Genomic DNA, 13,570 nt, shown 5'->3' with positions numbered 1-13,570 from the left:
TAAAGTAAGGAACAGTGTTCGTACAATTAGGGATTCACACTATTAGAAAAAGCTAAATCTAGTTGTGGTGATTCAGTAGAGGGTCGGATTGAGTCATATGTAAAGCTTATCTAGACATGATTCTGACATTGGTGGGGGGAGGCTCCACAACGTACCCTTTCATGGTGGTGGGTCGGGCTATACAATTATCCAGATAAGCATATTTTTTTTGAAGAAGTTGTCAAGCCCAGTCTGAAAAGATGACCTCTAAGAGAGAGTGACCCTTCAAATCCTTAGTTTGACTCCCAAGTATGTGTTCAAGATGGTACAGGAATATAATGGCCCATCTGAAATTGAAGGCCAGCCTTAAACTGAAGACGTAGACCAATGCAATGAAAGCGTGGCTGCTTCCGGGGTAGAGCCCTCGGCGCCGAGGCTTGTTACAGTCCTTCTTGTCGTCAAGATCGGCCTGCAGGCTGGTACCCATGATAAAAGCCTGTATTCCAAGCTTACCTTTGTGAGTGATGTGAATGCACTGGGCAAAGAGACATGGACAAGTTCTTCCATGGAAGGAGCCAGGTATGGCTTCTTTTATTAGCCCCTGCACCAGCTCTAATACAATTAGAGCCCTTACTATTGGGCTCTTTTGTGAGAAGGTGACTTTGTTGACTCTTTTGACATAGTACCACTATATCGGATGGTGGTCCTCTACCATTGAATACCGTCCCCCCATACCCTCGCCTGGTGCTGGCTCTAATACTCCATTAGACCAACGCTATCACATTCATAACATGCGTTTTCAAGGGATGGGCTTTCATAAACGCATTCATGCCGTGAGCAAAAGGGCAGGCATCTTTTGAGGCGATATGCCCCAAGGTGGCAACGGCCACCACCCAAGTTAAAGGCCCTAGCAAAGCGAGAGTCCCTGAACAAGGGCGGCGGTGCCACTACCGACAGGGTCAGCCCGCTGCATCGGTCCATATCGCCATTACCACCCGTATAGTTTCCTACATGTGTGCTAATCGTGATTTTATTTTATTTTTTGATTTTTTAAACGACCATACCTTCCCTGAGCGGCCCGGAGCTGTGCAGTGTTGATGTAAGCCTCAGTCCATTTTCAATGTTGATGACTGTGACATCAATCTGAAAACGGACTGAGGGCACAGCAGCACTGTGCGGTGCAGGGCAGCGCAGTAAAGGGACATTTCTTTTTTTATATTTAACCAAAAAAAAGACACCATTAGCACCCGTGTAGAAAACTACACGGGTGCAAAGGTGAGGGAGAGCGGCGAAGGGAATCGGCGCTGGCTACCCAGGCTTCTCAGAAGGCAGGCTTCTACCAGACAATGCAGCCCGCTTTCCGAGCAACCTGATTGGTCAGCACCGTCGTCCAGGGTGCTGATATTCTGCCCACCTCTATGCTTGTTGTTTGCTGTGTGTGATTTAATCATACATAGGAAAGAGAAGGCACATCTTACTTCTATTTCTTCAGTCACGGTGGGACTAACAGGAGGGTGCTCAGGGAAAGACCAGGAATTTAAAACAGACCTAGGCGCCAAGCTCACTCAGGCTGTACACAGTCACAGTTTGCAAATCTTGAATTTATAAGAAAAACTGCTCAAATAAAAACAGTTGATGCCTTTTTGCAACACTGGGTGACAAATGCATATGAAAGACCATTGGGCCAGTGGTATATATTAAAAGGACCAGCTGCACACGGCACCAGGTCATCACTTTGGCACACAATATCCTCAATGACCCCAAATCCTGCTCACGCTGTCCTGCTGGGCCAGCTCTCCGATGTTGCACGATTGCCTTCTAGGCAAGTCCTGCCTGTAAGTGTTCTTGGAAACACTTGAGGTGTGACTGTTAATGGTAATATTTTATTCCAGGACTGGATTTTGATGGTAGCGTGTGCGGCAACTGACGAGTGGTTCGGTGTGCATGTGTTCCTGTTAGTAGTGTTGCAGCTGTGGGCTGGATGTTGGTCGTAATGCCGCATCGTGGACTTGTGTTTTGGTAGCATCACTGCACTTGAGGAAGGGAGGGGTGTTGCTGGGACTGGGAGTGGGTTTCGTTTGACCCCAAATCGCAATCCCATTTCAATGGTGGAAGCCTCCGTGGACCCATGTTCATCTTCCCGGCAAGTTGAATGCTCCCTGTAGAATAAGGTTCCTCTTCCTCCACCAATCGCCATTAGCTTCCCTGTCCTTCATCCTCTGTTAAGTTCAATAGGACCTGCAGAAGCAACCGGTCGAGAGTGGTTTAATTATTTTGAAGATTTTGTGAAAACACTGCCTACTGCTTAAGTAGGCGAGTGGGGATTGGTAGGCAGCATGTGCTAGGTTGGATGGGGGAGATGTATGGTTCCCGAATGGTGATGGCATGAGCAATGGTGAGGAGTACCGGCAGGCATTCAGCTGCAGTTTGGGGTGGTTAGCATGGAAAGTAGAATGGCCAGGACGTGAGTGAAGCAGTGATAGACTTGAGAGGGAACGGTCGGGAGCGGTGTTCTGGTACTTTTATTTTTTTCTGTTTACCATTCCTCTACTTTTTAAAACCATATTCACCATTCTATACAGAGGATTTGTCCATTCAAGTCCTTGTCCAAGTTTAAAGTTGTAATAGGAGCTTTAGTTACTAGTTACCTCATCAGGAGTCTGGCGGTATCCCTGCGGTAATACTGCCAGCATACCGCCAGCGCAAATAGCGTTACCGCTACTCGGTCTGGTGCTAGTAGCACCGGATCACGAGTAGCGGTACAACGGTAAGTTCCCACTCCCCATTGGGTCCAATGGAGTCAGGGGGTGCTATTACCGCTGGTGGTAATTGCGCCAGTGGTAATAGCGCTAAAAATGGGCATAAATGGGTAATAAGGGAAAATGTTTACCTCCAGCAAAAAGCTGGAGGTAAAACTCGCCTTTATCGCTCGACTCATGGTGGAAGCAGTCCTTAAATGCGGCCGTAATATCGTTACCGCTGCATTTAAGAGCTACCGCCCAACTCATGAGGAGGCCCTACTGCAATGGCCCGGCTGCAAGACCTTGTCACATGTAGCACTATGCTTCCACCTACCCTCTCCCCTGCCGAGACCACAGTTCCAGTACTTTTCTCAGTACACTTCTACCACGGGAGTGAAGGGTGGGAAAGTCCAAGGACAGGACATAGAATAATAGGGCTTGCTAGGCTGCAGCATCCTGGCAAACATTAGGTCCAGTCGCTTCATAGTTATAGAGCTTGGGGTGCTCACCTGAAGCCGGGAGAAAGGCCTCCTTCTCCCAAACCAACATGACGGGCACGTGAACGACTCTTATCCACGGCTGCTGGTGAATGGGCCCTGCCGCATTGCTGATTACCAGCCAGGAAGATCCCGGATCTCAATTGGGTCCAGATGCTTTCCGTAGTTATAGGGTGAGGGGTGTTAGCCATATATTTGAGTGAGGTCTAGTTGTCCCAGGTCCGTTGTGCAGGGAGGATGGGTGGGTCTGGCGCAGGTGGGTTAGTTCAATGCCCAGGAAGGACCATTTCTTGTCCTATTTTACTTCTGGCGTCCCTGTGAACAACCATGTGATTAGGAGTTTCGGGAAGGTCTGGTGGTAGCCAGTGTGTGCAGTCCCTTGAACACCCCCTGCCAGGACTTTTCACCTGCATCCTCACATCCCTATTACAGTCCAGTAAATTGGCGATCACTACGGATGGTCATCAGCTCGCCCGGCAGAGTTGCACTTTATAAAGGCCCCGTGGCATAAGATAACATTAGGACCATGCGACTTGCCAGCATGCTGAAGGCATCTTGCCCAACACATACACATTATGGCCACATATTGATGAGCATTTTTCAGATTTACATGGGAATTAGCAACAAGAAGGAATTAGCACTGGCACAGTTCTGAATTTGCACCCTACACATTGCGCGCCAGTTCCATTTTCACAATCAAGCTCATAAAATGTTGCTATCTATTTTTTGTATTTGGAGAACATTGAACCCATTTTGCATGAGTCCTAATGCTCGTATTTAGACAGATAAGGGAAGCGATGCACAAGGAATGAGTGTGATTTGCAGAAGGTCACACTATGTGACCATGTGGGGAAGCCAGAGCAACAGTGCACAATTGAGCCCAGGTGGCAATCCTCATCCAGGGGAATGACGATTCACGGTACTGCACAGTGACTGCATTCTTGGTCTAGACCACCCATCCACCACCAATGGGGAGTACGATCAGCCAACACCAATGGGGAGTCCGATCTGAAAACCAACCTGTCTTTGATTTTGTTTGTTTTCTCCACGACATCAATATCCATTCGAATCTTGTACTTCACGTGCCCCGGCAGCTTGTTCGTCCAGGGGTACATGTCCAGGAACACGAGCCCGGCCCAGAATTTGTTCTCCTCCAGCAGATAGAGAGCTTCGTGGGCCAGATGGGACTCGTCAGCCAGGCCTTCAAATTTATCCAGGGTCAAGCACTGTGGATAAAAGAGAACACAATGAGGTGGAAGGTGGCCTTGAGAGGAGCGCGCCGTGTCACAACGCCAAGAAACTTGCGACGTGTCGCCACAGAGTAGGACGCCCAACTTTCAACACTTCGCTGGACACACTGCAAAATGGCTTCAATCAATCTCACCCAACTGGCCAAATGCATGCATATCATTTCTTGAGTTCTCTTTTCTAGAAAAACATCATTTTTTTCCTACTTTTTCATACATCATGTGATATATGATATGATATGGCATTTATAACGCGCCTCTACACAAGTGCTTCTAGGCGCAGAGTATTTGTCATCCGCATGCTGTACCTATCATTTTCAATCTTATTAATATACCAATCAGGTTGCTTTTACACATGCAGTACATTGTCATGTGGGAGCATCTTTGGTCACACGCAACTAATCACCGAGTGCTGCAAATCCAAAATGCCCCGCTGCCAGCATCATCAGTGCGGGGTGCACCCGGGCGCAGGGGCAATAACCATCGAGGCTCTTTGTAGCATAGCTTTAGGCACGTGCTGACTTTAGGTATACAGTGTTTATATCCAGTCCTAAATATTGAATCCCCATATATCGAACTTTTATCTTGAAAGCCTTTATAGTGATGTATTTGGGGTGGGCGAAAGGGTTAGATTTTTCTGGGAAAGGGTTGGGATGGGTTTTTAGGGGTGGGAAACAGGGGCTTGAGGGGGGACCCCCCCACCCCTCAAAAATGCTTTCACTATAGAGGTTTTCAAGATAAAAAGTTCGATATATGGCCATTCATTATATATTACCTCGATATAGAGACATGTAACCCTGACTTTATGCTTGTAAATGGGTAACCATTGAGTATGCTGGCTAGGGCTGATGGTAGTTGTAGCCTAAAACATCCAGAGAGCCAAAGGTTGCAGACCCGGGTGCTACTGTACATTGATAGATTTCTGCATGCCTTTATGCGCTTCCTTGGTGCAACGGTCTCTGCAGCAACAACCATGGTGTCATTTGCACCTCAGCAGGACACCACATGCTTTCGGAAGCGCTGTATGCCAGTAATGGCATGGAGCCACGCCCAGGGTGCCACATTGACTGTGCCAGTGATAGGGCCTGCCTGTCCAGACTTGGCATTGTTGTTGGTACTCAACGCAATCATGGTATATGATAAATCAAGCTGCCCTTCTTACATTTGTGTGCAACCTGCAATCTCAGGTTCGAATCCTGAAAGGACCAATTGAACCCTTCCTCCTCCCGAGCCTCCAGAGGTCAACAAGGTGAGTACCATTGAGTTGGGCAATAATAGCAGCCATTGCTAAGGTCCAGGAGAAACTTTAATTCGGGATGTGCGCTGTCTGTATTAAAAGGGAATCTTATCATTAAAGTAAGTGGCTGAAGCTGTGCTAAATATGCTGAGCATAGCTTGTGGTGTGAGACGGAATGCTGCGCAGACTGTTTCAGCTGAAGGACAGAATGGCTGATTTTGTGATTGTACGCTGTGGACACTACAGCTTCCGAATCCTGATGTTGGTCCGCGACACAAGGGTGTTGTGTCTATGGAGAAGCACATGCTTGTTTGCTCTCTGCTACACATGAGTAGCAGCAGCTCCAGCCTATAGTATCGTGCTCTCTAGCAGACTTCAGCAGCAATAGACAGACCTACAGTAGACTCTGGGAAGGATTTGTGGTCACTGACCCCTCAACTAGCCAATCCTTCCACAGTCTCCTCCTCCCCTCTTCCTTCCCAGGCCCTCTGCAATGTACCGGCCACACACTTCACCACAAAAACTCTGGACATCCTGAGCACCCGTGCTACCCTCTCCCCCACCCCTCCCCTACTCCCTTGCCTCCTATGGCCTCACTCCCTTCCCCTTCCTCTCTCTCCTCCTTGTCCCCTGTCACACCTGATGAGGTCACCAGAGTTGTCTGCTCTATGAAGGTCTCCTCCAGACAGGTTTCTCCTTGCTCCTTCAGAACCATCAAGGAAAACATTGGGTCTCTTGCCCAAGCTCTTGCTGATTTCTGTAACCACTCTTTTGTTACTGGATCTTTCCCCTCCTCCCTCAAGCACTCCCTTGTGTGCCCCCTCCTGAGAAAACCATCAGCAGACTTGACTTGTCCAGCTAACTAGTGCCCTATTTCTATCACCCCCTTCGTTGGGGAAACTCCTGTTGAAGCTGGCCTTCCCCCAACTTACCTCACACACTGAACGTGTTAGCTTTCTCCACGATCATCAATCTGGATTCCGAGCATCCAGAGGGACAGAAACTGCTCTTCTGAAAACCTGTGAAGAACTGCTCACATGTCTAGATTCTAATTCTCCAGCTGTCCTCATTCTACTTGATCTCTCCTCTGCCTTTAATACAGTCAACTACTCCAGCCTCATAAAACGGCCCCATGATACCCTGGGTATCTCAGAGCGGGCACTGGACTGGCTGACCTCTTTCCTAACTGAAAGTCCGCCTCATGTTATTCTGGGCACCTTCTCCTCACCTACCTCCTTCTCCACCTGTGGTGTCCCCCAGGGCTCCAACCCCTTCCCCAGGCTCTTTAACACTTACCTTGGTCCACTGGCACGCATCATTTCCTCCTTCTCCCCAGTGCAGATGACACTCAACTCTTCTTCAAACTTCCTGCTGACCCCCTTGCTTCTTCCATCATTCCGGACTGCCTATCTGCTATCCAGTCCTGGTGCACTTCCAATGATCTCTGCCTCATTGTCAGCAAGACGGAGATCCTTCCTATTGGGACCCCAGCCCCCTCTTTCTTCCCCTCACTCTGGTCATCCTCAATGGGCTCTTCCCCCACTCTTTCGTCCGAAGCCAAACACGTTGGAGTCATCTTCGATTCCTTTCTTTTTTTCCTCGCTCACATTCAGGACATTGCCAAGAAGTCCAACTTTCAACTCAATGTTACCAGTGCTCTGGTTCTCTCTAGGCCTGACTACTGCAATAGCCTACTCTTGAATGTCACCGCTTACTCTCTACGACCCCTCCAGCTAATCGAGAATAGGGCAGCAAGACTTATCTTCGGCATCAAGCCCTGAGACTGCATCTCTCCTCCCCTAGAAACTCTTCACTGGCTCCCAGTTGTTGCATGAATTAAATTCAAATCCCTCTGCATCATCCACAAGGATGCCTGGGGCCGCAGACCATGCTATATGCAACTTGCTACCACTAAATATTCTCCCTCTAGACCTCCACGTTCCTCTGGCACCAACTCTCTGTGTGTGAAGCTTTTTGCTAAACAGAGGACTGGAGGTCAATCTCTTGCTCCCTCTTGTGGAACAGCCTCCCTCTTCTTCTTGGTCTTGAGCTGGACCTCCTCAAATTCAGGAAGCTCCTCAAGACTTTCATTTTCACTTCTTCCTTCCCTTCTTCCCTCCTCTGCTAACCTCACAGTCACTACGAGTGCTGACCAGGGCCCGTATGTGTCTTCAGGGCCCTGGCCTCCCACATCCAATCGCCTTAGTCTCTGCCTACACACAGCACTTGCCTCTGCAGGTGGCCTGCGGCTCTCCGGATGTTTTGGACCCTGACTCCCATGATCCCTCATCATTGACTAAGGTATAGCCCAAAACATCTGAGCCAATGGTTGCAGACCCCTGACCTACGGCATTAGAGGAGATGAGGTTTAGTGTCTTGAGTGGCTGGTCGAAGACCTAAGACATTCTATCTCTTTCATTTTTTCAATATTTTTTATTACATTGTTAGTTTTGTCTTGAAGCCCGAGACTGACTTCATCCCAAAGGTTTTCCTACCCAGTTTTTACACAGGCACTGGGGGCTGATGGGACCAGCACAGCCTCACAGAGTATGGCCACAAGGTGAGGTTGGGATTTAAATGCTGGTGCACCCAATCGTGTGCCTGATGTGCTTGTGTTCCCGGGCGCATGCCTTCTTGATCCCACATGTTTTGCCTGCCATGCATGTATCCCGGAAGGCCTCGCCTAGCGTGTGTTTAGTCCTGGATACCTTGCATGCCCTTGCACCCAGGGGCATTGTCTAGCTGGACTGATTGCAGGCGCCCTGGCCGCTATGGCCCTGGCACTTCATGCATTGTCTCATGGTACCTAGTCTAAGATGTCTTGTCTGGCACACACCTGGTCCCACATTCCTTGTCGGGAATGCCCGTGATGGTTTGTCTGGCAGGTGATATGTTCGTTTTCTCTAGAATTGTGTGTGTGCTTAATATCGTGTTCCTTGTCCGGTGTGGACTTTGATCCGGGTTGCCTTCTCTGTGTGCGCTTGTCATGTATCACTTGTCCACTTTGTGCTCAATTCTAATGCCTTTTCTGGGGTGTGTGTGTGTCAGGACCTGAATAGCTTGGTTGGCCTATCTTATCTGGCATGGACTTGGTCCTAGATGTATTGTGTGTGCCAGGTCCTATGTGCCTTATCTAGCATGTTCTTGGTCCCACGTCCTTTATCTGGCCTGAGCCTGGTACGAAATGCGTTGTCTCGTGAGGTTAGCCTTGACATGCATAAGAATTGTTTAGGCCAACACTTTCACGGGGGACAAAACAGATTAATTAAAAAATCACTGTGCCTCTCAGTACAGTGCTAAGGCTGAGGACGGTGAACGTACTCACAGTTGTGGATAGTGCTGGTGTGTTCAAACTGGATTAGCCCCAGAAACCAAGAAGGGAAAACTTGAAAGTATGCATGCATATGTAATGTTGTGCTCACACTTGGAGTTTGTACTAATCACCATATGCGTTAAAAGAATGTACCTTTTGCTAAAAGAAGAGGACTTCTCTTTATACAGTGGCGTTTAAGACCTGCTGACCTGGCAAGAACTTGTTTTTAACAGAAGAATTGTGTTTGGTCACTGTATGTCGAAGCATGCTGAGCCTGCTAAAAATATCTGCAGATTACGGGTGGGGGAAGGAATGAGTAAGCATGGCCTTGAGCACAGAGATACGGGCACAAAGGGGCACGAAAGAATGTGAAGACCGGGATAACAGGAAACCACGATAGACCACGATAGCAAATGTGCAATGGTTGTTCGTTAAACTCCAACTGGATACTTCAGATAAGCTCCAACTGGAGATCCGCCCTGGGGTGGACGTGTTCTATGTGCAAGGCAATGTAAACAGAAAAGTATAAAAGAGCATGATGTGTAGAGGAAGGCGCGGCACTTCGACGACTTGCTTAGCGAGACGTTTGAACTTGCAGCCCATTCGCGAATGCTTGTGCATTAATAAAGTAATGTTTACTTGGCTCTTTTCTGTCTGAGTTATTGCAGGGTCCCTCATTGTACTGGTTATGGTGACGGCGAGAAATCGCACCCACAATTTTGGTGTCAGAAGTGGGATGCGATGGAGCGACAGTCCGTCACTGGGTGAGGAACGCCGCGGCGGAACCGGAGAAGGAATTGATCACGGGGCCCCAACAACTGAATCCGCACCTTTGATTGCAACCAACGCGTCATCCTTGTTTTTCCGGCTCCGTCGGCGGTGGAACAGCAGGCTGTCGCCCTTCGGGTCCTGAACACTCTGGCGGGACCCTTAAGGTAAGTGGTATGGATGGATGCATGCTGGAATAAGGAAATAACAATTTAGGGTTTATAAAGAGGACAGTGGTATGTCCGTCTATGGAATAATAATGATGAAACAGTGATGTATTGATATTGGTATGGCGATATATGTCAGGAGGATGTACTGTTAATGTTAGCCTATTAATGCACATTTGGGAAAGGTGAGTGTTTTTAGGCAATTGCGGTATACCAACAAAATGGGTCAAGCGGCTTCCAGCAAGAGTGGTATAGGCAAGAGACACTATGCCCCTCTTGAAGGAACCCCTGCATTTGATATGTTGATTAAACATGGATTGAATTCAACATTGTTCTTAAGGGAGTGGTCTGAATATACAAAAGATTCGATTGACCATAAATGGCCAGACACCGGGTCCTTTGATGTGGACCGCATATCCAAAGTAGAAATAGAATTAGTAAAAAGACGGGTCAGACCGGCACAGGTTGAGGCTATACGACTATGGAGGGTAGAAGCAATGCGCAGGCGCAATGCTCAGAACAAACAAAAGGCAAAGGGGCAGAAGAGAACAGTAAATCAAAAATTACGTGACCTAGAGATAAAAGAGAAGGATGAGAAACTAGACCAGTTGGATAGACGTATTATGATTAAGAATAGCGGGGGTATGTATCCTGCCTTGCCGGCGCCTCGGTATGAAGATGTGATAGGACTAGAAGCAGAACAAACAACGACTGAATTGTTATTTCCAGGGGCTACGGCTCCTCCGAGAGAAGGTGAGGGTGAGAGGGCGGAATTCCCAATGAAGTATGGAGACCCAGATAGGTTGATAGACCATAGGGGAACGACTACTTTAGAAAAGGATAGAGATGGAGACTTGCAAATCCTTATGACCGGGCTGTATGGCACACCCCTCAATGACAGCCTACGGGACCAATTGGGGCGTTTGACACCTTTGGAATTTAGGACAGTGGCCACTAAACTATATGCCTTTTATGAGGGTAACTGTAAATTGAGAGGACAGAGTACTGCGGATCTGCCCTCAGCATATCAGGACGCTGTCGCGTTACTACCAGTGACTGCGTCCAGTGTTCAGTTATGGGGATGTATGTCCGACATAATAGCGGAAGTCATAAGGGGCGGTGTTGAATGGGAGAAGGAAAAGAGGGCATGGGAAAGAGAGGTGAGGGAAAGAGAGGCTAAACTCAAAGATGCAGACCAGGCGGGCCAAAACGTAGCTAATCGTATGATAGCATCCATACACTCGCAGTCCATCTCCACCCTGGTGAGTCTGATGGAGGGCCTTGGCTGGCCTATACAAGTAAACGTAATTAAATATCTTCTTATTAGGGTGGATGATATAGAAGAGGAAAAGGAGCCTAGATATGTGTCCCAGTGGAATAGGATTAAGACAGAATTGGATAAGAAACTGCTACCTAATATAAGAATGGATGATTCTGGGGCGGAAGAATGGAGAATGGCTAAGGTGGAGAAACTGTTAAAAGATTATAAAAAAATAAAAGAGAAAAACCTTAGTCACCAGTCCTCTGCTTCATCACCAGTGCAGGCCCTTGTAAGTGAACAAACAAACATGGAAAAGTTACTATCAATGCCAATGAGAGAGTGTCAACCCACCATAGATGCAGTTACTGGTAACATCATGCGCACCTATGTGTATGTCCCCTTACCTCGAATAGAATTGATGCATATCACCAAGTCCATCCCCGACCCCCGTATAGACCCGGCAGGATTCTACAAAGAAGTGGGAAAGCTATTTTCAGACCCGGGTTATTTACTGTAGAGGATATAGATAACATATTATTAGCTATTGTCCCAGAGGAGATATGGACCCCCTTTCGTGCCAAAGACAATGATACAATAAAATGGAAAGATGTAATGGAGGCGAGTAAAAATAGGAAACTGCATGAACCCCTAAGGTGGCATGGCATGGCAGTCCTGAGGGCTCTAGAAAAGGTATTACCCCCATTTGATGTGAATGTGGAGAAACTGTCTGCTGTGATACAGGGCGCAAGTGAGGAAGTAGCACAGTACTTCCTGCGTTACGAAGCAGCATTTAAAGCACACAGTGGGCTAGAGATAGGGTCTGAGACGGGCCAACGGTACTTTGCCACAAACTTTATAGAAGGGCTCCACGGGCCAATCCAGGAGAACATTAGGAAGGCAGAAAGTACGTGGATGACTAGAAACCCCCGGGATCTCCTCGAAATGGCCAGGTATTATGAAAGAGGGGAAAGAGTAAAGGGACAACAAAAGGCACGACAAGAGAAGGATCTAAAAACCAAAGTGTTGATGCAACAGTTGCATCAAGGGCCCCAAGGCAGGTATAACTACAATAGTAACGGCCCGTCACAGGGCTATAGTAGCAACATGATAGGGGGCCAAGGGACAGGTAGAGGTACAGTGGAAGGAGGTGCGCTATATGGGAGGAGGGATGGGATACCCCAAGATGTATGTGCCTTCTGCAAGAGACCCGGACACTGGAAATCCCAGTGTCCCCAGAGTGGTGGGAGAGGAAGGGGCGTACGGCCCCCTTTACAGACAACATTTGCCCCAGGAAATAGGACTGGTGGGTACGGCAATCAAGACAATAGAATGTTTAAACCCCCTCAACCCAATGCCTTTGAGGGACAAGCAAGAGGGGATGTTCCCTGGCCGGCCCCGCCTCCCCCCAATCTACTGTATCAGCCACAACAAACAACACAAGTACAAGGTGTATGCCAGGGCGAAGGATGTGGGGAAGGGGTATACTATAATGACGACTTCCAGGATAACACAAGTGATATGTCCTGAGGAGGCCGAAATGAGACAGCGGGAGTGGTACAAGTACCTATAGATCAGAGGGGGCCTTATGCCTCCATTAGGATCGGCCCCCACCGAAACTTGAGATGTCTGGTAGACACGGGAGCTGGAAACAGTTCCGTGAATATCAGAGCCGTCCCCGCTGTCCCATTATCGGATAAAAGCAAGGTATCAGTTGGATTTGGGGGGAATCCAATAAAGACTCCTGTAAGTGAAATAGTAGAGGCGGAACTTCATGGGGTAAAATGGGAGAATGGGTGGCTATTGACCAATCACTGCCCAGAAAACTTGTTATGTATTGATGCATTAAAGACACTAGGGGCCACAATATATTGCTCCCCTCAGGGGGTGAGAATAACTATAAGCAAACCTATGGGTATGATAGGAGTAACGCAAACCCTGCCCCCGGAACTCCAAGACATCCCGAATTAACTATGGGCCACTCATGGGAATGATGTAGGGGTGTTGGATGTTTCCCCAGTAGTAATCAAACTAAAGCCCCGTGCCAGGTTGCCCAGGATAAAACAATATCGCATATCACACGAGGGAGAGCAGGCACTATATCAAATAGTACAGGATATGATACAGTTAGGGGTGGTAGAGCCAACAAATGATAGCCCTTGAAACTCTCCGATCCTTCCAGTACACAAGAAAGGTGATGAAGCGGTACCCTATCGTTTCATTATTGATTTGAGGGAGATAAACAAAATAGTAGAACCCAGATATCCAGTTGTCCCTAATATTGCAAGTGTACTCACTTTAATTCCCAAAACGGCGAAATGGTTTACGGTAATTGATTTGAAAAATGCCTTCTTCAGCATTCC

General features: G+C 48.0%; 1 protein-coding gene across 2 annotated transcripts in view; it reads right to left on the bottom strand.

The window, feature by feature from the left end:
* The window catches only part of ABCA4 (ATP binding cassette subfamily A member 4), a 1,737,150-nt gene that overhangs the window by 849,735 nt on the left and 873,845 nt on the right, over positions 1 to 13,570 (bottom strand). For both annotated transcript variants that reach the window (XM_069641223.1, XM_069641222.1), the window contains exon 13: positions 4,238 to 4,443. In XM_069641223.1, coding sequence (XP_069497324.1) covers positions 4,238 to 4,443 — 206 coding nt within the window. The remainder of the gene's footprint in view (positions 1 to 4,237; positions 4,444 to 13,570) is intronic.

Source organism: Ambystoma mexicanum, chromosome 1q (assembly GCF_040938575.1).
Source record: "Ambystoma mexicanum isolate Mex_15411 chromosome 1q, UKY_AmexF1_1, whole genome shotgun sequence".
Lineage (NCBI taxonomy): Eukaryota > Metazoa > Chordata > Amphibia > Caudata > Ambystomatidae > Ambystoma > Ambystoma mexicanum.
This window is presented reverse-complemented; position numbering and strand designations above follow the sequence as displayed.